The sequence below is a fragment of the Harpia harpyja genome, chromosome 9, assembly GCF_026419915.1.
Source record: "Harpia harpyja isolate bHarHar1 chromosome 9, bHarHar1 primary haplotype, whole genome shotgun sequence".
NCBI classification, from domain to species: Eukaryota; Metazoa; Chordata; class Aves; order Accipitriformes; family Accipitridae; genus Harpia; species Harpia harpyja.
In genome coordinates this window covers 39,933,176-39,957,796 of record NC_068948.1, presented here as the reverse complement: position 1 = coordinate 39,957,796, position 24,621 = coordinate 39,933,176, and the positions used below count along the sequence as shown (strand labels likewise).

Genomic DNA, 24,621 nt, shown 5'->3' with positions numbered 1-24,621 from the left:
GTTCCCATGCCAATGAAATTTATTATCTACATTAATTCTGCTTTAAGAAAAAGACAAAATTAATTTAAGTATTCAAATAAAATAAACTTTATTGCTTAGCAAGTGGAATTACATGGCTCACATTGTACTGCAGTCAGTAAGATAATGGCAATAATTCCTTCTATCTTTAAATTCTATAAATGCATGAGTACTATACTGTGATATCTTTAATTCCCTATATTAAGCCCATATGCCAATAAAAGCTTAAGAGAATATTTCTACAGAGCACTGATTTACCTTTTCAGTTTTTCTCCAATTGTACTCTGGACATGGTATAAAACTGTGTTGCTGTTTTTAACATGTACATTTAGAAGTGCCTATTGAACAACTCAGATTCAAAAATCTGCGCTAATAAGGACAAAAGCAGGAAAAGGAAATCCAAGTTTTAACAACAAAATGAAAATGACAAATAAATGAAGACCTGATTTTTAGATCCAGAGTAGGAGAGCATCCTGCCTCCAACTTTATATTTCTTACTTAACTAAATCCTCAAAGGGCAGAGGACAAAAAGCACCCAAAAGGAAATGACTTGCCCAAAATAACACTGCAGATTGGCAGCAAAATGAGCAACAGAATCTAAGGCTCTGCCAGCATTGCCTCTAACTACTGCTTCTTGGATGAAATTAAAAAGAAAAGTTTGGAAAGCAGGAGGCCTAACCAAGGCATATATCAGGGACAAGCAGGTGTAGGAGGTCATTGTGAGCAGAAAGAGGACTTCAGGAAACATCCCAGAGCAAGAAGTGACAAGTACAGAGGGAACCTGTATGTGAAGTGAGAAGGAAGGAGAGGAACTGTACATAATCCCAAAGCTCTGTGTGACTGGACAGGACAGAGAAGCTGTAGAGAGTAAGAAAAAAAAGGAGAAATAGCTGAGCAGGAAAGAGTTTTAACACAGTTTAAAAGGAAATGGCAAGTCATTCACATGAAGATGGAGACAGACAGGAAGAAACACATGTCTACATGGAGGGGAAGAGGTCAGGAATGGTCAGCAGATTTATGAGATTTAAGTGTCTCTGGCAGTTCCAGAGTCCAGTCAGAAATTTGCAGGGCTATTCCCAAGATGTTAAGTAACCTGTTACATCCCTTCAATAACTCAGAGCACCTGTAGGATTTAAAAATTTGAGACACCTTTAAAAGATTTTAAACATGGCAGAATGAAAAATCTTTTAAAGGCCTGTCAAATTATACTATATATGGTGTTTGGATATTGCTACAGTATTTATATTCACCAGACTCTTAAAACAGATGCCTTCACTATATGAAAACCAATCTTGATAGGAAGGCATGTGCTCAATTCCATTAAGTTCAACAACAGGTGACAGAATTCTGTATCTTGCAATGCCCAGCTTCTATATTCTACATATTGCCCAAATTTTTCAGGAACAGTAGGCAGCTGATGAAAACATCCTCCTGTAACTGTACAGTTCAGAATCCAGACAAACATTATTTTTTATGATGACATCATATTTGAAGATGCCCTATTTACAGTAAATACTCTGAGTTCTGTAAACTGAAAATTGAGGGATTGAAAGTATTTGAGTGCACTTTGATCAGGAGAAGACATTCTTGTCATAGATAACTGTAGATTATCTATAGCACTAGATTAAGGCCACAGAATTCTGCTTTTGCCTCTATAAGTAAATCATTTTGCTTAAGTTATAATGTCCCCCTTTAAAAAAAACACAACAAAGAAAAAAACCCCACACCAACCAAAAACCACACCTTATGTTTACTTGGCATAATCATTCACGAATCATGAACAGAAGTCAAATGCATTTAGTATTTGCAGCAATTACTTTTTCTTATTCTAGAGGAGCATACTTTTGTCAGAAGCATTTTGTGTCAGGGAGCAGAAATGCTGTCTTGTGACTAGTCTCAATTAAACCCAAAATACTAAAAATGGAATTACAGAACTTGTCACAGTCATTCCCAGTAAGTATATTCAACTCCAGAAGGTAAGAACTGCTTTCACTCAGCATTCACAGGCAGTATGAAGTCATATGTTTAAAGTGATAAAAACATTATTAGAAAGATAATTGAAGTGATAAAGACATTATTATTAGCCTCTGACCAATGATGCATTCCCTGATAAACATCAGTAATAATCTCTAACACTGAGATACTTCACAAGATCCATGTGAAGGAAATTACTGACCCAGGTGGCTGGCATAAACACTACAGCTCTGCAAAATGAAAAAGAGCAAAACACTAAGATATATACTAGAGCATGACGACATCTGGGGACTAGTTATTAGTCAGGAACAAAGTTGGCTTCCTGTTATTGTAAAATAGTTTATGTAGACTCAGTACCTCTGTTATGTCTCCAACTGCATAAATGTGAGGAACAGAAGTAGCTTCACTGGCATCAACAATGATCTTTCCAGTTTCAGAATTAGTTTTCACTCCAACTGTCTCCAAATTGAGAGTTTCAGTGTCAGGGGCTCGGCCTTAAGGAAAAAAAAAGAAATTAAAGTAAAAACTATTGGGAAACTTCAGCAGTGTTAATCTAAAAATTTGGCATCCTCTGCTTTAGCTTTCCAAGAACTTTGTGCTATTTGATAGTCCAAGTAGAAATATGACAAAACTTACCTCATAATGAAAAAGCTGTAAGGGTGGAAAGTATGGATATGAATTGCTTTGTGAAAGGAGCTCTATTACTATTGCCTTTGCTCAAACTATTTCAGAGAAAGTTATCCTTTATAAACGTGCAGGACAACATCCACTGCAAAAAGTGCAAAACCCACATGGTTTAATATTTATTGAACATTCTAAATTCAGTTTCCTAATGTAGCATGAATATACATATAATAAGCAACTTCTACACTGAAAATTTCCAATAAACATTAACCAAATGACACTCAATACTAACAAACAGCCTGTTGTGCATGCTTGTGGATAAAAATTATTAATAATGCTGTTCAACATTAAACATACCTGAAGTCCTCTTTTCTTGTTATCTGATACACTTATCTTAAAGCTTTTTTAGTTCCCTCAGCTTGGATGAAAAAGTTTACCAGCTTTGCTCTCAAGTCCTTAATGCTGAATTATTTAGCTCAAACTCTGTATTTCTGTAGAGTTTAGAAACACTATTCCTAGAATTTAGGAACACAATTTTAAATGGATTTAAAAACAAATGAGGCAAATTCTGCCAAGCCTAGATTTTATTACAACTTTCTCTTCCAATGATTTTAAGTTATCTCATTTTTAAAAAAAATATTTTTGTAGTGTTTTCTGCATAGAGTTACCACTTAGACCACTGAAGTCTTCATAACATTACACTGAGCTTTCTATAGAGTATCTAACAAAGCAATTCCTGACCCAGAAATTGGAATCTTAAATCCTACCCAATTTTTCAAATGTATTTGAAGGTTAATAAGCATAGTGAAATCATCAGGTACTCCCAAAATATGTAGGGACACACAGGATCACATATAAAATATTATGTGAATATATCCAAATGAAGGAAATTTTATAACATTGCATCCATTTTTAGAGGTTATAAACGAATATGCATATATCTACATCTACATATATAGATCTCCTTTGCGTGAGTCATGATTTTGTGTTTGATGTTAATACAGAGCTATAGCAAAGCAAAACAAAAGGGGAAATGTGTTTTCATTATAAAAACAAGCTCTTTGATGTTAATGTAGGAAATTATTAAACAAAAGGAAAACCTGGCTTGTCAATACAGACCTAATTATATGTAAACATATGATTCACTGCTTTATACATCTGCCATACAGCCAGGCCCCCCAAACAATGTCACATCTGAATGCCTCTGTAAAGACTTCTGTGTATTAATTTCATCTGGTGAAACCAACACTTCCTCTGGGAGTACTGACTGAAGCTGTCGGCACTTGGCTATCTGTCTGTCTTCCCTTCTGTTGTCCCCATGGGATGTTGATCTGCTGTTCCTTCTCTGCCCCCTGCTCCCCAGTCCTGATGCTATCAGGCAACAAAAATAATAAACCTCCAGGACCTTATCTTGGCTCGGATGTGAAACAACTTCCTACCGTTGTATTTCTTTGTGTATTGAGAGTAAAGCCTGGATATTCTGCAAATGGACAACTAATGGGGTTTTCTAGTTTCCCCTTTTTCCTGCCAGGCAGAGCCAAGAGAAAGCTTAGCACGCAAAGGCAGGCACTGAAAGAGGAAAAAAAGAAAAACTGTCAATAGAGTCATTTAAAGACCTGTGACAACAACAGCTGAGTTTATCAAATCTGCAGGATAACACTTAACCTTTTGATTCTAGTCTATTTTAACATGTGTACAGCTTGGTATTAATAGCTAAGAGTTAAAAAAACGTGGTGCTACTCAGTGAAATTTCTCTCTCAACTTTTCTGCCTAAGTATTATTTCTGAAAGCAAACCCAAAACTTTAAAAAACTGAACTGAAGCTTTATTGGCCTTTAGCCCCATGCTAGCTCACCTCCATAAGCCAGAATTAGTTACTGATCTTGCTTCACCTCAAATTAGGTAGCTTAGGTTCATGATTATCCAACGTGTCTTGGTAAGTTTTAATGTCAAATTCAGGAAATGCTGGTATTTCCTAACATTCACTTACTTGTATTATAGAACTAGTTCTCACCATTTCTCAGTAGTATTGGATCAGAAGGATATTTGTTTCATACCCATAACTCCAAAGTTTTTTACATTTACAGCTTCAAGAAAGCATGAGTTTCAGCTTATTTCTAAGATCCAGAGGGCAATATAAAATTATACCAAATCCTACCAGGCACACAACACAGAGATAGCTCCCTCTAAAGCCAGCACATCTGCTTTTAGTTTGAAGATGTCCACTGCCCTGAAACTGCCACAGAACAAGGAGTGTATGATTGTATAAGACACAAGACTAGATTTAGCTTTTATTCAAAACAGCAGATATTATACCAGACATCTAGAAGAAAGGTGCCAATTCAGATATGACCCTTAAAAAGGTTAGCTGCCTCCTGCACTTTTAATACCACATCATATCTCATCTTTAATAGACCCATACAATAACCACATAGCTGTGAAAAGCACACAGATCCCTGCTTTCAGGGCCCGCCCCCATTCACTTTTAACTTCAAAAGAAAAAACAGCTTTTTGATCTCTTTTTGTAAAATCCACAACATGGCTTCCTAAGGGGGCTGCCAGGCAGCTTAGCTACAGAGAGTGACAAGAGACTGGTTAAAGCACCCATCTTGGATATGTGCTACGCTGGTTATATTGTGATGTAGCATTTCTGTCCCATCATCTGCTGGGGGGCTCTGGTAATCACACTTGCACACAGAATAAGGTGAAGGCAGTATCAGGCTGCTGTGACCTTCAGGTGCAAGACCTTCAACAATGGAGACTGAAGCAGCTAAACTGAGAAGAAACCACAGGAATAGGCATAGTCACGTAAGTAGCAGCAGTGAGTGAGTGATAGCATACTCTTGCATACAGTAAGATTCCCCAGGGTAATAAAGGTGCAGCTGACAGCAGAATTTTATAATGGGTCTTCTGCAGTTTCTTAATCACAAAAGCTGGAATGTCTGTTTGCCCCCCAGCATTTGAAAAATCAAAACTAGAGCCAACCAAGCATTTTATTATCATCAGGCATGATATTGCAGATGGCCACTGTGAGGATACTGCAGGGTGACAGGATGGTTCTTCTAGTATAAAACTTAAGCCCAATAGTCTTCTCCACTTCTTCCCTATACATTGGCGATTTGACACATCATAACTTTACCCAATCTGACCTTAATCAAAATCTCATCTGTGTTCCCAGTCTTGGTACTCTCTCTCATCTTGTTCTGGGTGCCTGACACACTCCCCAGATTAGTTGCAAGACCACTACCCTTTCCTCCTTCAAATCCCTCCTCAAAACTCACATGGTGTTCACTAAAACATAGCCAGCTGATAACGACTAATAAAGACCAATTCAGTGTAACTAATGTTCAGATTACAAGAAAATATTGACTATGGTAAGGTTAATTAAGGTTAAAAAAAGTTCAGAACCCTTACCACATTGATAGCAGCGTGCACCAATTTTACAAGGATGTTTTTGAACATTTCATTCATTACTGATAAACTTTCAGCATGCCTGCCACGATTTGAAAAAAATCTGACCCTTAGCCAGTTCTGGGGCAGTAACTAGTTCTTTACCAAGTCTGCTAAGCTGTACTACCTCTTGTAGCAGTGACTAGTGTCCTGGTTTCAGCTGGGATAGAGTTAACTGTCTTCCTAGTAGCTGGTACAGTGCTATGTTTTGAGTTCAGTATGAGAAGAATGTTGATAACACTGATGTTTTCAGTTGTTGCTCAGTAGTGTTTAGACTAAAGTCAAGGATTTTTCAGCTTCTCATGCCCAGCCAGCGAGAAAGCTGGAGGGGCACAAGAAGTTGGCACAGGACACAGCCAGGGCACCTGACCCAAACTGGCCAACGGTGTATTCCATACCATGGGACATCCCATCCAGTATAGGAACTGGGAGGTGGGGGCGGGGAATCGCCGCTCGGGGGACTGGCTGGTTGTCGGTCGGCGGGTGGTGAAATTGCACTGCGCATGATTTGTACATTCCAATCCTTTCATTATTACTGTTGTCATTTTATTAGTGTTATCGTTATCATTATTAGTTTCTTCTTTTCTGTTCTATTAAACCGTTCTTATCTCAACCCACGGGTTTTGCTTCTTTTCCCGATTTTCTCCCTCATCCCACTGGGTGGGGGGGAAATGAGTGAGCGGCTGCGTGGTGTTTAGTTGCTGGCTGGGGTTAAACCACAACAACTAGTAATACTTATTACACAGAGTCATCATCTCACCAGAAAGCTTGTGGCAGCCATGGTGCAATCAGTAAACACCTGGCCATCACCATACACTGCACACCTGAAGTTACTTGTGTCTGGGAACATGTCACTGTGGTCCTACCCAAACAACAGCAACAGAAAAAAGCAACTCCAAGTGACATGCAACCAAATTAAAACCTTACAGCTTGGGACAGAATTCTAACAATTTGTTTTTTTCTCAAGGTCCTGTACAAGGTGAAGTGTGCTGGAAACATTTTCTGAGAAGAAAGCTACAGTTCACTTTCACATTAATTCTCCCACACTAAGCTTGCTTTAACCAAAGGTTTTGTACACCCTTAAAGGATGGCTCTGCAGTCTCAAAAACCAGTACCCACACACCACCATTCCCATGTGAGGTCATTGGCTTCAATCTCCTGGACACTTATGGGTGAACACAACCTGTACTCCGTAGAAAATGTTGCATTAATTATGCTAGTTTAATGAAATTACTTTGGAGCATTTTCCACCATTTTTTAATTTATTTATGCCACCATTAAGGTAAAGGCTAGCCATCACCTATCAACTCAAATAGCATTCTATAGTTCTGAATCCCAAACGTTCTCTCACACACAGACTAGAGGCATAGCCTAGCATCTAACTTTTCCTCAACATGAAGAAGTGATTTTTGTAGTTACAAGCTGGTAAAATAAGTAGTGTAAAGTAAGAGTTGCACTCAAAGTTTGTGGGTGGGTTAAACAAAAGAAGGAAAAAGTACCATCCCAGCCTCTTTCAATGCAAACAAATTACTTGAACATTAAAACCAGCCCTGTTGAATAAAGTCTGACTGAATGTCATTAAAACTAGATATTGGGAAAAAACCTAAAAGCACTGGCTGATGTAACGGGAATGATAATTTTCATTAGGACTGCAGAAACCACATCTTACCAAGACAGTAATGAATTAAAGTTAATGAGACACAGACATGGGAAGTTCAGAATAAAGACCCAGAGCCTCAGCAGATCACATCACATTAGCACTAACAGTTGTCTGAGGTAAACCCAGGTGCATTATTTTTCACTGAATAGTTCAAAGGTTAAAAACTGGATGGCAAGATTTTGTTTGCAAAGAAGAATCTAAAGCCCATCTCCTTTTCTATAGGAGCTGGCAGAGATAGGCTCACAGGAGATCACAGCAATATTTTACCATATGGGACTTTTCAAAGAAAATCTCCAAACAAAATTTCCGTTTTCTTAGTTAACTCAAACTGATTTGGTTGTAAGACTTGAAGAAAACTACTATTTTAAAAAAAAAAAAGTTATGTATTTAACCCTTTCTTGATATTGAACAGCGAGGATCTTATTTTACCACACTACAAAATAAATCTGCCAAGCACCCAGCCTGACACAAAGGACAATATGCTTGATAGCACATGATGTGCAACACCTGATAGCTGTTCAGCTTTACACTGAGCTAAAGTTATAATTCCTTTTTATAGCAAAGATGATACTATTTCAAAGACACAGTAGCTTTCCTCTAAGCTTATGAACACAAAGGAACTTGAGAATGGTTGTTCCACTGCTCTCATCAGGGAGAAAACTCTTTTTGTAAAGCTAAACTTAAAATCTGCTGCTGGTCATTGCTCTTTCTGTTAACAATTTACTAGCACACTACCTCACTTTCTCTGTCAAACTAATTCTAGGATATTTTGTAAACACCTGCATAGTTTAATCTTCAATTCAGTGTTGCTCCTCTACACAGACCCCATTAGATACGTAGTAACTCAGTATCTTTTCTAAGGACTTTGTGAATAATCAATGCCAGTTACAGCAGTGATCTTTTGCCACCTATTGCAAATTCAAATGGAAATATTACTCACCAATTCCTTTTATGTATTAGCTGTGTTGCAACTGCAGCATTCAATCCACAGGTTTCAGTCCTCCAATAGCTGAAACAAACCCACTCTACAAAGCCTGACCTCCTGCAACTTTGCCCTGCAGCTCAGCAGTTACATCTGTTTATAAAGGTGTCAATCTCTACCCTTTTCTTTGCATGAAGACCCTATGTTCAATCTGTACATGCACACACTTACCATTGCTTTGTAGCTCAGGTATATTAGGCATAATTTTTTGTGTGTCCTTAAGGGCAGGGGGACTACTATATAATTTTAAAAGTTTATTGGTTACATATTGAACGAAAAAATCTCAAAAGCTTATCATTTCAGGGAAATTCTCACAAAAACAGAAGACAGAGCACTAGTAAAAGACGGAAGGACATTACAGGACTAGACATGCAGAATCAAAAAAAGGTCAAAAGAGCCATTTCACTGATTTGGCATATAACAGTATAGTCACTCACCAATATAACACAGGCCCATAACAGTTACCTATAAAAGCTTTGGATTGAAACATTTAAATTACATTAAAAGTATCGAAGGGGGGGGGAGTGTGCCTGGAATATTTTGACTGGTTCAAAAAAGCTGCTAGAAAAGCAAAGAGAGCATTGTGCCTGCTTTTATTGGTTTATCCATACAAGCAGAAAATTACACATTACAAAAGATAAACAAAACTCTTCATAGAAACACAATGTGAATTTTTTCAAAGGGCCTACATTAAGAGATAATACTGTAGCTTACCAAACTCAAACTATGTCCCACTGTCAGTAAATATTTTTAACATTATTCATAAAATCCTACTAAAATTCCATGATGCCTTCACAAAAATTAAGGAAATATCTATTATAATTCAGGCTGCAATTAGTTAACAATAGTGGCTGCTTTTTAACTAACTCTACAAGCTGACTTTCTTCAATCAGTATTGTAACTGACACATCTGCAGACAGGAAATCCTCAACACTACCAAGTTTCCCAGCCTATTATCTGAGACACCTGGTGTGGGTGTGTTGATACAGAGCAAAACAATGAATCATATCGACTGCACATCAATTAAGCAGCTTTAACTGTTAATGTGTTTAATCCTTAAGGGTGGAGTGCCAATCTGAACACTAAAAAAAAGTCAACATAAAAACCCCAAACCCTCAAACTATTCATTTTGTGGTTTCTAAATATGGATTGTAACTCAAATCTATGACAAAAAGTATAATACATGTAGTTCCTCTCTATCAAAATAGCAAGTAGAGTCGCATTACAACTGAGTTGCAATAGTAAGTATACCATGCAACCTTATTCCAGTATAATTAACACTAAACCAAGATTTTTTTTCTTATTATTTCAATTTAATAGCTCTTTTTTCCATCTTTGACAAAAGTAAACAAATTGACCTGACATTTCACAGGTGTGACTCCACCTCAGTGTACTTTTACCAGAAAGCTTGAGGAAAATCAAATACAGCATTTAGAAACCCACTTTTTGGAAACATTTTCATCTCACTTCATGAATATTATTCTACAGTTTTCAGGATTATCACATCTTCAGATAGCATGACCTTTTTTGCTCTCGGCAAGGACTAGCATCTTTGATTGGTTCTAGTGAGCATAATCCATTATTATAGGCTGTTTCCACAATTTATAGAAGCCCACTGCACTTCTAAGAGAATAGTAATCACAATAAGCGAAAGAAAATGTTTGTCACAAACACAACTTGCTCTCTTTTTGGGGTATTAGGAAGATATAAAGCTGACTTACCACGGGAAAGGAACAGGACAACTTATTTAGTCCACTGGGCAAAATAAAAAATGCTGTAAATTATCTGTTCCTGCTTCCTGTAATGGATCTATTCTATGACCACAAGAATTTATCTGTTATCAACAAATGAAAGAGTAATGCTTCCCCACTATTCTAAAACAGTAGTGTCAGATAAATAGCATAAAAATGAAGTAGCTAAAGGTATTGCTAAAACTGCTAGTAAAACTGGTTGCTCTGCATCCAAACAGATTTCTTGGGCAGTAAGTTTAAGCCTATTTACTTTGTTCACCAGATATCATCCACTTGCCAAATATCACTACTACCTTTAGCCATCCATTATTGATCTAGAATTCCAGATATTCACAAAGCTTTATAAGCACAGGAGACAAGAGGTCTCCTACTCTGGTGGGCTTGCAGTCCATCTGAACCAATATAAAAACTGAGGGCCGACTCATAACAGCAACAAACGAGCAGCTTAGGGAGGCAACGCAGAAAGAGTATTTTCGTTCCTGTGGGCTGAAGCCTTGTACCATACATGATTTAGTGTGTTAATCCTTACAAGAAGTAGCATTTGACTCAAAGGAGGCAAAAGCCAGATTTAATTCCCACTTCTGGTGATTATGCTCACAGCCATTTGTCACAAAATTCTTTTAGACTGATTTACTCTTAGGCATCATATGCCAGTTCCAAGGGGTCTGAGATACCTGAAAGTTGCTAACCAGATTTCAAGAAGCTCTAAAGTTCCAAGGTTCCCTGCAACGAGCTTGGATTTTTAGGGGCAATTACTTCTCTTTCTCCAAACTGGATGACGGATGCGGTAACAAACTTAAGCAGCACAGTTTAGAAAAATTCCTAGAAGAAATGGTAGCCTCTTGAATGGGATAAATAGGAACTTGTGAATAACTTCATGAAAGTCAAGAGTATGGACTTAGAGAACTCTACCTGCACCACAGTGGTTGCTGGAATTCATGCTTTCACCCTCTAGTAAACATGAGGAAGACTAAATGGTCTCCCATTTATTGCAGCTCATCAAAAGTAGTTACCATAGATTTCTTCCATTTGCTTTAACTTTCATATGTTTTTAGACTGTAAGTGAGCAAGTCAGACATGCAAGAAAAGAATTAAAAAGCTATCAATGTTTAGGTCACTAAATAGTTAATATTAAAAAAAGAGGGGGGGTGTTTGGCCCCATAAAACATGATGAGGGGACTTCATTTTCAGAATGGAAAGCATTGCAAATAAATGTTAAGATAATCAAGTTTACCTACTGCCCACATCACTGTGTCAAAGGAATCGGTTTCTTCTGTGCCCAAGTCGGTGTTTTTCCAAGTGACTTGCAATCTGCTGCTCTCCAATTTTTCAACTTTGGTTGGGAAACATCTCTTTAAAAATTTTGTGCCGTAAGATTCCATGTGCTCAGTTACTAAAGATGCCATTTGCTGTTGAGTCGGGGAAAAAAAAATTGTTCACTCTTAGATATATGACCTTTTTAATGTAAAACCCTCCTTCAGCTGTCTTCATGAAAATCCAGTAAATATACCGTGCATTTCAAACATTCTTTGTCACCTAGTTACTATGCATTGTCAACACATGATAATTTATTGAGCCAGTATGACCTGCAACTCCATTTCAAGAGGCATCTACATCGGAATATTCAAATTATTTTTAAAAAAGTAGAATAGTATATGAATAAAAAGGTTGCTTTTAAATCATTTGTTACTTATACAAAAATAGCATCTAGAGCATATTCAATTTAACATTACCATAATGACCATTTTCTGGCAGCTTGATGAGAATTAAATACTTTCATAAAGCTAAGGAAGAAAAATATTTCCCTCTGCCATGACACCTGTCATTTCTCTACAAGGACTATGAATCACTACGGTTTCCTGGAAAGTTCTACTACAAACAGGAAATAATGCTTTTGTCCTAAGAGCCTGTTTGAAATAACGCCATACCACAGTCAAGTAGTAAAACATCGCATCAACGGGTTTATCCAAAGATGTCATTGCTCTTGACTGCGGTAATTCAGGTTGCACATTGTCAAAGAATATGTTTATTACTTTAAGGATGTTATCACAAAACCACTCACACAGAACAACTACATGCAAGCTCTCAGCATACAAAACTATTTTTGAAGTTGATACTAATTAATATGAAGCCAACAGCAGGGTTATATCTCTTCAGAAACATGATAGCTCACTAACCAGTTTCCATCAGTCTCAATGTGGCTACAGACTGAACATAATTACTTTACCTCTATTAATACTTTAACTTTGAAATGTCCATTGTGCTTTTCATACCTACAAAGGATCAAGTTCTCAGAGAAAGCCCTACTGTAAGCGTTTTATGAAGTGCCACGCACACGCTCTTAATTCTTTTCCCTGCTTGCTCAGATCTCATGCTGTTACAGGTGTAGATTTCTTCAATGATGAGTGCAAATCCCAGGACACATTCTTATACAATGTTTTGCAATTAGTTGTTGCCCTTTCTCATTGTTATTTCTAATTGCTTTTATTCTCTTTATATAGGAACGGGTTTCTGGCCAAAACTGTTTTCTGTTTTGTCAGCACAATCATGACCACTTATACTTTTAAATAAAATCCTTCCCAATCTTGAAACATATTTTTTTCTCTTTATATTTCCCTGCCTGAAAGTTTTTGCTTTTAATTTTCTCCAGCTTAGGGTTGATAGTTCTACTGAAATCACTATATTTTTTTTTTTTACCTAGTTATAACTGAACTGTTTTGAAAGTGGTAAGGTCAAGATTTCCAATTCCTATTGTCATTACAAACTTTCAGCTTAGTGATTTATTTATATTCATCATAATGAACTCCACATTGAACTACTTAATGCTAAGTCCAAAAATTTATTTTAAAAATCATTATCTGTAACTCCTAGAAATTCAGGATTACTTTGAAGAGATTGTTTGGTTTTAGCAGTGGCATAAATTCCTCCCCTGCTTCCCAACCTTTTCAATTAAGCAAGAGGAAAAAAAAAGATTTACTTTTCTGAGTACAGTATCAAGAGATATGACAGGAAAACAAGAGCTAATATTAACTAGTTTCTCTTCAGAAAGCACATACTAGGAAGTGTTTGGAAAAAGCCAATGACACTTTTTCTTTAGGAGACAAAAATAATCACATAAACTTTTAAATATATTTTTTATATAAGGAAATGTAAAATATTCCATACTCACCTGATCAAACCCACGAAGTGGGATACTTCTCATCATGACTGTAGTGTCCAGTCCAATGCCCGTTAGAAAACCAGCACACTCAAGTGAAACATCTGGTGAAGCATCAGTTAAGGAAATATAAACAATAATTTCATATAAATGCAATATAAAAGGGTAATATACAAGTAGGCTTTTTACCTAGAGATATCAAGTTCTCCTCACACAGACAACATCTTTAGCTTGCTTTTGTTGCACAGAATAAAACTCCAAAGGCTTAGATTATTTTCCTCATAGGTAACATTGTTTTGAAGATCCTGAGAATTTATCCTCAGCTGACCTTAATTCCCATGATGCTACTGCATAGAAAACTATTACTATTCTATTACCAACTCAACTACAGGGCATGAGCAAAGGAATTCCAAAAACTGAGCTTTCATAGGAAAGACAGCTATACTGCTTATAATCATAAATCATCAGAGCTTTTTCAAAGGATACAGCTGGCTCCAACAACCAACCTGTTACATAAAAAGAAAAAAGAATAAAGCAGTGGAATGAGCTAGTGCATATTTCCGGAAAACTGAAAAACTATTTTCTGAAGTATGTATAGTTACAAAATTACAGGTTTGAAGAGTGGATCTGATGTTGTTAGATAGGAAGAAAGAGTGTGGCTTATCAACTCCAACAAAGACAACACTATAACATGTGGTATAACATGTGGGCTTATTTCATTAACAGAATAAAAAAAAGAACAGGCTTATAAGACATAAGGAATTATTTTTATATTGTAAAGAGACATTTAAACACATACTCTGAAAGACAAAGTGAAGAAAACCATGAAAAACTCAGAGAAACTAGCAGGGTTAAGAGGCATCACAAATATTTCAATTGTGTTCTATGATATACCTCCATTGGAAACATCTGGAGTGGACACTGACAGGTTTTTCCCCCAGTGCGCATTGCTACTGATACCTCATCTTTACAGGGTGTCTCAGCTCCATTGCCTCTGAGACAGTAGGCAACATACAAACATACTGACATGCAGCAGTCTTGTTGGAACTCAAGTATATCTCAAAATTTCTAGAGGTATCTTAATTACTAAATATATATTTTTAATTATTGTTAAGAAAACTTAACACAATCAGAAGTTAAGCACATTTGAAATTCATCATCTTCCTATCAAGTAGGTTTCAGTTCCCAGTGTAAGACTTTATTCATTACTATATTTCATCTTGATTTACAACCATCTGCTTTTTAATAATCTTATTTTTCCAAATGCCAAATATATGCCCTTCCTGTCTTCAGAAGTTTGTGTATGCAGTTATAGAAAATCCGTTTAATAGATTCACCTAGACTAGTATTTACCAAATACATCCATTTTAGATCTTGAATAAAACTCCAGCTCCCATCTCTCCCCATATTTCACACCCTTTCAACCAAAAATATCACTAAAATTGTCCATCAACACTTTTAATTTATGAGGTGTATCAGCAATCCAGCACAGCAGTTTCCATGCCTGTCCCCTGATGCCCTATACACTTAGGAATAGAGCAGTCTTCTCTATTCCGACCATATCCTCAGTTCCCTACGGTCTGCTGGGTACACATAAGACAGAATGCCCAGTCACTGTTCTGGTGGTAAAAGTGGGTCCAACTGGCCAGTCACTGACACTCAGCTGCTGGACAGGCTGCACCCACATTCCTTTGCTGTTCATGTGTTATGCAAACTTGTTAAAATCTCACAGTTTGGAGGTGCATTCCACATAATATTTCCACTTACAACAAATTCTTTTGTTAAGTTTTTGAATTAGGAAAAAAGCAACATTAGGGATCAAAATTTCTAGTTACTATGAGTGTGGAATGTTAGGCTCTTTCGGACTATGATTTTCACTTATGGAAATACATGCTTTATAAAAAACTTTCATCCCCATGCTTTATAGAGAACGTTTCATCAAAAAACAGCAACGTAAGACCTCAACACTTGGAACCCACCTGAGTATTTGGCACATTTTTTCTGTTTATTTTGGGCTTTTTTTTTTTAAAGCAGGTCTCTCTTACACTGCCATATTCACAAGTTAAAAGAAAAAAAAAAAACAACTTTGGAATTTTGGGTATGGAAGAAGTAGTTTGCTAATTGCGTTTCGGAAAGCTAGAAATCTAAAATACACCTGAATTTAGAAATTTACTTAAAAAACTTAAAATACAAACTCACATAATCACAGAGTTTAAAAATGTTATTTGAAATTTGGAGGATAAGCAAGGAAGCATAAGCATTATAAACATAAGTCACAGAACCTTATCATATTCTTTTACCCATACCTAACCTTGTTTGACTGTTTTGAGGAAGGTAAGTTTTAGCAACACAAATGACAATGCCAGCAGAGAGAACAGTTGCATGGAAATAATCCATTAAGTAAAGACCTTTTCCCTCAGCAGCTGTGCCTCCATTAATTCAAAAACTCTAAGCAACAAAACAAAACTTTTGACAAAACATGCTCCAAACAGGTGAAAATCCAAAGCAGTCAGATCACAAGAAGGAACACATTTGAAATACCAACCTGCGGCCTATACATCCCACACTGTCTTGTATTCTACATTTTGCTCAATTCCTGGCCGAAGTAGCATATGCTAGTATGGTGCTTCACACAATAAACATAAACCCTTAAATCCATGCAAAAACACACACAAACTGAAGGCGAACACAAAGTGGTGCATGCACTGCAGTCTCTTTAGAAGGAGGTACCATTCATCAATTTTAACTAAAATTTACAAAGCAATGATCCTTCCTCCACCCTGTTACCTGTGTAGTGGTATACACACTTACAAAGACAGAAATGTGTTTCATAGAAGGACATCAAGAACCTTAGAAAATTAAAATATTTTATATGTGAACATGTATAGCAACTACAATGTTAGAGGCATGATGGAGCTCTGCAGACAGCAAATTTGGCTTCTTTTTTTGGTTCTGCCACTAACTAGCCACATACCTAGGAAAGTTATTCTTCCACAATATTGCAAGAGAGAAACAAGTACAATACTTGGAAAGCTCTTCATACACAGTCTATCCTATGCTAAGAGAGCAGAGCAAAAATAGTAAGTGAAACACTGGCTCACAAGCCTATACCTTACCCTAAACGAATCTGCACCATCTCCTAGTTCTAACAAAAATGCTTTTAAACTTCTGAAAAGTGCAAACATGGGGGCTGCTGCTCCGTAAGCCCCAGGGATTGCAGAGTCAGTACAACACGTTTTCTCACAAAAGACACTAGATAACATCTATCTATCCTATAATAAAATCATACAACTTCTGAAGGTGTACAGAGAACAGGTTGAGCTAAAGTGATTAAAATCTGCTAGTCTGGGGTTTATGTTTGGCAAACAATTTAACATAGTGGGAAATAAATTCTTCCAACATTAGGGCACCTGATTCATCTATGAATGGATTATCAGCCCCTCTTTTAGCATCTAGCTCCTGGGAAGTGCTGCAAAGCCACACGCTGCCCATGAAGAAATACCTACTGGAGATTCGCAGGGAATACAATGAGAATATCTGTAATTTGGGCATATGTTTGCTCTTCTTTTTCATTAGATGAAAAATAGATGCCAGCTGGCACTCATTCATAGTATCAGCACCACATTATTCACAACTTCTTCTACAAAGTAGAGGGTTCCTGGGCATTGTCAGTGTCTAATAGAAAAGTTAAGAAAGCAGAACCTAACCTCGTTCACACCTGCTCAGTCTCTCACTCATTCTGAACCTATTGCAAGGCATCTTTTGCAATTTACTCTGTCAAAACCCCTCATCTCAGTAGCGAGAATTTCTTCACAATGTTTGTATATCTAAGGGACTTTTAAGATGGTTAACAGTTTGCTCTTTTTTTTTTTTTTTTTTTTAAATAACTGCAGGACTGACAGTTCTATAACCCCCAGGCATGTAATTTGTAGTTGAGATATGTACACTTGGATAGGGAGAAAAGAAAGAATAAGTACAACAGTACGACACAGCTCAGACTAAAAACAAAAGGTGTTAAATTGAACCTTGGGAATATTTATAATAGAAACAAATCCGACAGAAACAAACCTTTAACAACTCCCTCCTTCATTTGCTAGGACACAGCCTGATAAAGCACAGAAATGCTACTGTAGCCCCTGCAGGCTTATTTTGACTAAATCTCAGGAATGCAACATATAAACACTAGACTCCCACATTACACTGTTACAACTTGCATTAGCAGCAACTGGACAAAAGCCACATTTTCACAGAAACATCTTACAGGGATAAATCTTATATTTAGTTTGGGGGGGAGGAAGGGTTAGTTTTGGGGGTTTGTTTTGTTTTGTTTTAAACAATTTCCTTGCATAAATCATGATCTCAAAATTCAAGAAGTGACTGATATACTACAAACAACAGCAAATTTACTTTCCTTTTTAAATGGTACCAAGGAGCCTTGTTTATGTATTTGATGTTTAGCTGAACACAGTGCATTTTTTATATTAGAAAGTCACAACCATGAATGGCAGCTCTGTTTTCTTTCAAAACACCAGTATTATAGTTTCAAGTCTCTTCTTCTTATATAGACTTTGCTTTTTCTAGAATTGCTCAATAGAAAAAGAAAAAAGTAGTATTATCTGACTTTGATGCTAGCAAATCTGCATTTCCTATCACAATTATTTGCATCAGGAAATTGCTTTGTAGTGCAATGTTGACTCAGAATCTTATTGTGCTATGTGCTGCAAAAAACAAAGACTATGGCATTTTAGTATTTCCATTAAAAACAATTTTTTACTATTTTAGTTAAACAATAGCTCCCAAAGCATAAGAAAAGGTAAAAGTAACCCAATTGTCTCATCATATTTTCTTTTGTTATCAGAACTGCCACCACTTAAGAGAACATAAAATTATGTTGGAGTTTCTTTCCTAATTGAAGAGCAATTTCATGTACACCCGCAGCAAAGAATAGGGACAGTACAGCCTTCATTTAAGTTTATGCTGCCCTCTTGTGACTTCCATGTATAATTGCTACAGCAAACAAGTTGCCTTAACCTAAGATGGTGAAAATTTGTATTTAATTCGATTTTAGAAGGGAATTTCGGGGGCCGGGCAATCTATTAGTTACTAATGAAGGCTGGTAGTATGATGTTGATGCATAGCAAAACAAATTCTCAGAAGGAAAACAGAAGGACAGAAAAACTGGTGTATAAAAGGAAATTTCGAACATTTTTCACCTTGCCATAAAGAAAAAGTACGAATGCCAGCAACTATTAAAGCCATGGTAAGGTAACTTACGTTTTTCCAGGAGATTCTTTTAACCAGAATAAATCATCACTTGTGATTCCATACTCCAGTGCACCTGCAATCTATGATCACACAGGTAAGATCTTGAATCTACAATGCAAGTCCTGGCAGCAAAAAAAGCTAATAGCAACTTGGGCTGTATTAGCTAAAGTATAGCCAGTAGACCAAGGGGAATATATCTGGGGTTGCCCAGATACGTTATCCAGTCTTCGCCTTTGGTGATTTTCAAAACCTGACTGCAAAAAGCCCTGAGCAACATGATCTAACCTCACAGCTGACTCAATAGCTGACCCCAACCTCCTTGAGCAGGAGGTTGAGCTAGATGACCTCTAGAGATCCCTTCCAACCTGAATTATCCTACAGCTCTAAGCAACATCAACATACTGAATTAATGCAAATTGTTTTCTATGGAAATGTTTTTCTGAAAAGCCTGTGTGCTTTATATAAAAGATAATTTTTCACACGACAAATACAAAAATCTCTTGTGTGTTATTTTATATTTACATGCTTTATCCTCCAAACGTTCATTATTATCTGCAACAAACCAGTAAAGCCATTGGAGTTGTTAGATGGCAAGTGTAACTTACGTGCATAGGATATTTTGGTCTTCCTCCAGTAGCAATGACAATGTTTTCTGCAGTAACAATAGTCTACCAACAAAAATACAAAATCAAAATCAAGCATTTGAAATCCTTTTATCTATCTTTAGATTTTATCTATGTACAAATGAGTGATAAATGAGAAAGCTCGCACTACCATCTCCTATTTATACGACATAATAATCAGCAATGCATTAAAAAAAGGATGGAGATAAAATAAACTAATACCTGAAGGAGTTTCTCCTACACATTCTCTATCAGTTTTCATTTTAATATTAAGCTTGCAATTGTTCCTATAATGGACAAGATTCTGATGACGACTTGGAAGCAACAGTTGTGCACAAATAGCAGCTTTTTAAAATCAATTTTTGCTTAGTACAAAACACACAGAGATCACAGCAAGTGAATTCTGTCTCTAAGGCCTGGAGCTAAGCTACCTCAAAAGTGGCACGTTTTTAGAAAGTGCTAGGCATTTACCCCAAAAAACTTTTGCTCTCTCAAGCTGGTATTAACTAGTAACATCATATAATTACCCTCAAAAAGGTGTTAAAAATGCATGTTCAGTCTCTTGTTAAATGTGCAGAAATGGCCACCATTCCGTTATGTGACCCAGTTGCTTGAAGCTGTGCATTCAGTGTAATTGCCACCCACAGTTTTGTATTAGCAAGCTAATCACCCTTACAATTCATCTGAAGGAAGAAAACATCTCAGACTGATCTAACGCTCAGAGCAATAAGATGTTGGTGCTCTTTACACCTCTGTAAGCATCTATCAAAGCAGTATGATGCTGACAAAAAAAAAAAAGTCTCAGCATTTCAATCTGCAGAGAAAAAGTAATGGCATCTAACTGACAGGTTAGAGGCTAGGGACTCAGTAGGCAACAGTCAAGTTCATAAACATCTTTTCTAGGTGGAAAGTGCAAATCTCCCTCATCAAAACAATACTGAATACCCAAAGCAATTTGCAAAAGTACAGTCTAGCTCCCAGTTGACCTGAAAACCAACACATGGAGACCTGAAATGTTTGAAGTGAATGATACTGCAGAAATCAGCACAGCAGCTCACCTCTTTACCTGCTTTTGTTAAACCACGGACTGTATGCGGATCAGAAAAACTCCCTTTCATGTTGAAATATTTCACCTTCCTGTTTAGAAGAAAACAGCAACATAAATGCACACTTAATGAAGAACAGGAATGAAATACAATCAGCTACTTTTTCCATATCTGAAGTGCTAAAAAGGATAGCAAACAGGCATAGAAAAGTAAAGGGAAGAAAGCATCTCATTTCATAGGATTGTTTGCAGCTCTGTCACATAATTTAAGTCACTTAATTCTTGGGTCACAGTTAACTCCTCTATAGAGCAGAGTACCTAACCTTGTAACATGCTTTGGGATCAGGTTATTGACCTCTTCAAATGACACATTTTCCGCTAGCCATAGCATCACTATTACTATCTATAACATTACTAATACAATGCTCATTTGAGAGCGTACAAAAGTGACTTAGCAGGAGTCACAAGACTAGTACCTGTTAAATTATCTATTAATATAATTTCTCTATAAAACAAACTGCATGCTGAAAAACTTGGAACCATTTCTGCACTGAAAGCAAAAAAATCGGCTGCTCTACTACAGTGTTATCTGTGGGCTTGTATGGCATATAAATTTTGGTGGACAAGCTTGAAATTATCTTGAGAAACCCTGACTACTTCATATTAATGCAAAACCTCTCCAGATTAAAGAGAGCATTCCCTGATCCCTACACTATTAGAAAGCTTTCACATACAGTCACTTTCAACCACTATTTCCCAGAAAAGAAAAGGAAGGGGAAAAGAAAAAATACCACTTAAATTGGCAAGGGCACTTACAGTCCTGAGCAGAAAGGGCTTACAAACTCAAAATACTAGCTCTAATGAGAAACTCCAAAGGCAATTCAGCAATTCTACAAGTAAAAGAAGAGCTCCTTGACTACAGGAAGATAGTCTCAAAGTCTTATTTACTTGTCTTGTAGTTGCACTCTGTGTCCCCAGTTCAAGGATTTCACATAATTCTGAACAGCTTGTGCCATCACAGACCTATCACAAAACAAGAAACTGAGCATGAAGTCATCACATTACAAATTCAGATTATGCAACTCAAAGATACAGGCAATTGCTAGAAATTAGGAATGTTCTACAGTACTTTTTATCATAAATTATCAAGTCCAAATCAACATATCTGCCCTGATAAATCAGTAAATATACTTCTGTGTTTTAAAGAAGGAGCAGTCTAAAGAGCTTCATGCAAAATTCACTTCCCTAACTGTCCCTAAACAAACACCAACAGGGAAAAGTTGTTAACGCATTTGCAGCATGCACAAGTGGATATGGGCAATAATCTTTACCAGGTATGATGAACAGGTTGGGCTATATTCCAGCCATAATGTTGGGCATCTTTAAGGGCACTCCCTAAAAGGGCTGCTTGATGCATAAGCTTTTTAGGAATGCAGCCAACATTCACACAAGTTCCACCAAGTCCCCATTTGGTTCCTTGGAGAAAAAAAAAAAAAAAAAAAAGAAAAAAAAGTAAATGTATCAGGTTAGTGTAACTTAACACAGTTGGATTACTTAGAGAATTAGGTTGTTCATGCAATTAGTTAAAAAGTTCTGAAACAACAAACAGTTTACTATCTCCTACAGATCAGTTTCTAACTCTGCTTATGTTCTTTTTTTTTGACAAAAAATATCTCCATATATTTTTCTTCTAAAATTCAAACCATCTCAAGATGTTTCTCAGAGCTCTGAAGATCCAGGTACTACACATTCACATTTGCTTATCTGCATTTGCAGATCTTATTTTACATATTGTACATGAAGAACCTCAACATGACGCGATTCATGATTTTTAGAAATTTTAAATGACATTTTGACAGAGACAATATTCTCACATATTTAAGTCCAAAGTCTACTACAAACAGTAGCAGCAAACACTGCTAACAACCTTAATGTGCAGGGGAAGCAGGCAGAGCTGGGACATCATTGGAGGGAATGAGCAGTACAGCAAGCTGGGCTTAAGCACTTTTACTACAAGCAAAGCAGGCAGCATGGCTTTGGTCTCTTTGCTGCCTGGAGCAATCTGCTCACCTAGGCAACCATTTCATACACATGTCCAAACATTATCCTAGTATTTCTCTTCCATACCTTGTGGAGAAGGTTCCACATAATCCAAAACGGCCACTTGCCTTCCAAACTGAGCAGCTTTAAACAAAAAGCAAGGCAAGGTATTTAGAGGAGGGAGAAACACACAAACCTAAACATTTTTAGTAGCACAGGTACAGATAAAGAGTTCAGGAGATGACAGCTGGTGATTTTTACTGTCTAACTAAAGATGCCGGACTAGGGACCCAGGCTGCCTATGTAGTCAGCAGATTCTCCAGAAGGCACTTAATAACCCAGACTAGAGCCTGCAGCTTCCACTGATGCTAAAAATGCAGTTTGACCCCAAATGAGACGTTTAAGAACCTTATAGGTTGTTGAGCATGTTACATTGAGTTACAAAGGGGCAAGGTTCTCTACAGCAGTTAAACAGTTCTTGGAATCAGTCTGAAGGGACTGTTGTTTTAACACATAAATAAGAAACAGTGTAATTTAAAAATACAGTATCTATGGAGGCACTCAGAGTATTTTACAATAGCAGTGAAATAAAAGCTTATTAGATTTTCCCATGACAAAAGAAAAAATATTTTTTAAAAGGTGAATAGAAAAGCCAAACAATTTCACCCTGCCTGAGGGTGTGAATTAATTTGCAGATTAACTGTATGGAACTGAGTTAATAATTAATGTGCAGGGACTGAAGTATACTATGTTTCTTACAAAGCTTTAGCATTATCAGTTACACTTCTCTTAGTTTTCATAACCACCACTTAAGCTAAAACAAAAGTTTTGTTAGTTATTTATACATACAAACCTTCTTTTGCACAAGCAAGGCCTCCAGACCCTCCACCAATTACCAGAAGATCATACTCATTCTTTCCTGTGAAGAGGACGTGAAAAAAGCAGGAAAAGAAACAGGCAAGGAAGATGGAAGAGGTATGTAAGAAGGCAAATATCAAAAAGTACACTATTTTTTACAATTGATTATTGCTGATTTGGATTTTCTTTACTTTATTAGGGCACTGTGTTTTTTCAGTGTCCCAAAGCATTCTCCAAAAATCATTTAACTACCTAGTCTAGTTTTGTGAATGAAATAGAGAAAATAAAGCAATCCAAAAGAAGTGAGGAAATAGATTAGATTTTTACGCAACGACCAAAGAAGCTCTGTCTGCATGATTAGACAGTTGCAACTGGGATCCACTATAGGTCTTCTGTCTCTGCATTACAGCAGCAAGTTCTACACAGAGATTTTTCAGCGGGGTCACCTTATCAGACTCGCAAAGCTTCAGCTGCAGTGTAGGCCTTGCAGGGGTGGTGGTGGCGGCTGTCAGAGGGAAGCTGGCCCCTTCTGCCACCTCAGCGTCCCCACAGATCAGCCCAGTGCCCCAGGTCAGTTTTGAAGTGGCAGGAGAAGCCCACAAGTGAGCAATAACTCGTTTCTTAGCAAGGTCATCAGGACAAGCCCTACTTTCACAGAGCGGTCAGTGGTTCAGGGAGGACAGCTGAGGCCCGCAGCCTCTGACACCAGCTGTGCCACCATAGGGCTGGGGGGCTTTTCTTGGCAGTTCAGGGCGGGCAGTTGGATTGTAAAGGATGTTACCCCGCAAGTCGTTGCAGTTAAGCCTGGAGAAAAGGTTTGGCTGCCTCTCGGGCTGCCCCGGTACCTCTCCAGAAAGCCCCACCTCAGGGGCGCAGGAGGCTTTTCCTCCTTCACAGCCACCTGCGGCCTGGGACTCCCTCAGCAACACAGGGGCCGAGGGACAGGCTCCGAGAGAGGCACCGGGGCGGGGGTGGCTCCGAAAGCCGTTATGGATGGAGGCAGCCCGCCACCCTCCCCGCCTCGGCCGCTGAGGGAGGAGAGCGGCGCCGCCGGGGCGGGCGGCGGTCTCCGGCCCCACAGCGGTCGCCCAAGTAAGGCGTCGGCGGGCCTCTCCCCGCCGTGCGGGTGGTGGGATGGGCTCGGGAGATCCTCCCCAGGCGCTTTCGGCGGAGGC

At 37.7% G+C, this 24,621-nt stretch overlaps 1 protein-coding gene across 3 annotated transcripts in view; it reads right to left on the bottom strand.

Annotated features, from left to right (window-relative positions):
- Positions 1 to 24,621, bottom strand: part of TXNRD2 (thioredoxin reductase 2) — a 37,089-nt gene that overhangs the window by 12,321 nt on the left and 147 nt on the right. For 2 of the 3 annotated variants that reach the window (XM_052796926.1, XM_052796927.1), the window contains exons 2-12: positions 23,442 to 23,507; positions 22,676 to 22,732; positions 21,880 to 22,024; positions 21,497 to 21,571; positions 20,562 to 20,640; positions 19,486 to 19,548; positions 18,890 to 18,960; positions 14,102 to 14,121; positions 13,628 to 13,719; positions 11,693 to 11,867; positions 2,350 to 2,486 (exon numbers count right to left, since the gene is read on the bottom strand). In XM_052796926.1, the coding sequence (XP_052652886.1) occupies positions 2,350 to 2,486; positions 11,693 to 11,867; positions 13,628 to 13,719; positions 14,102 to 14,121; positions 18,890 to 18,960; positions 19,486 to 19,548; positions 20,562 to 20,640; positions 21,497 to 21,571; positions 21,880 to 22,024; positions 22,676 to 22,732; positions 23,442 to 23,507 (980 nt within the window). The remainder of the gene's footprint in view (positions 1 to 2,349; positions 2,487 to 11,692; positions 11,868 to 13,627; positions 13,720 to 14,101; positions 14,122 to 18,889; positions 18,961 to 19,485; positions 19,549 to 20,561; positions 20,641 to 21,496; positions 21,572 to 21,879; positions 22,025 to 22,675; positions 22,733 to 23,441; positions 23,508 to 24,621) is intronic. The other variant, XR_008236649.1, reaches the window with a different exon arrangement.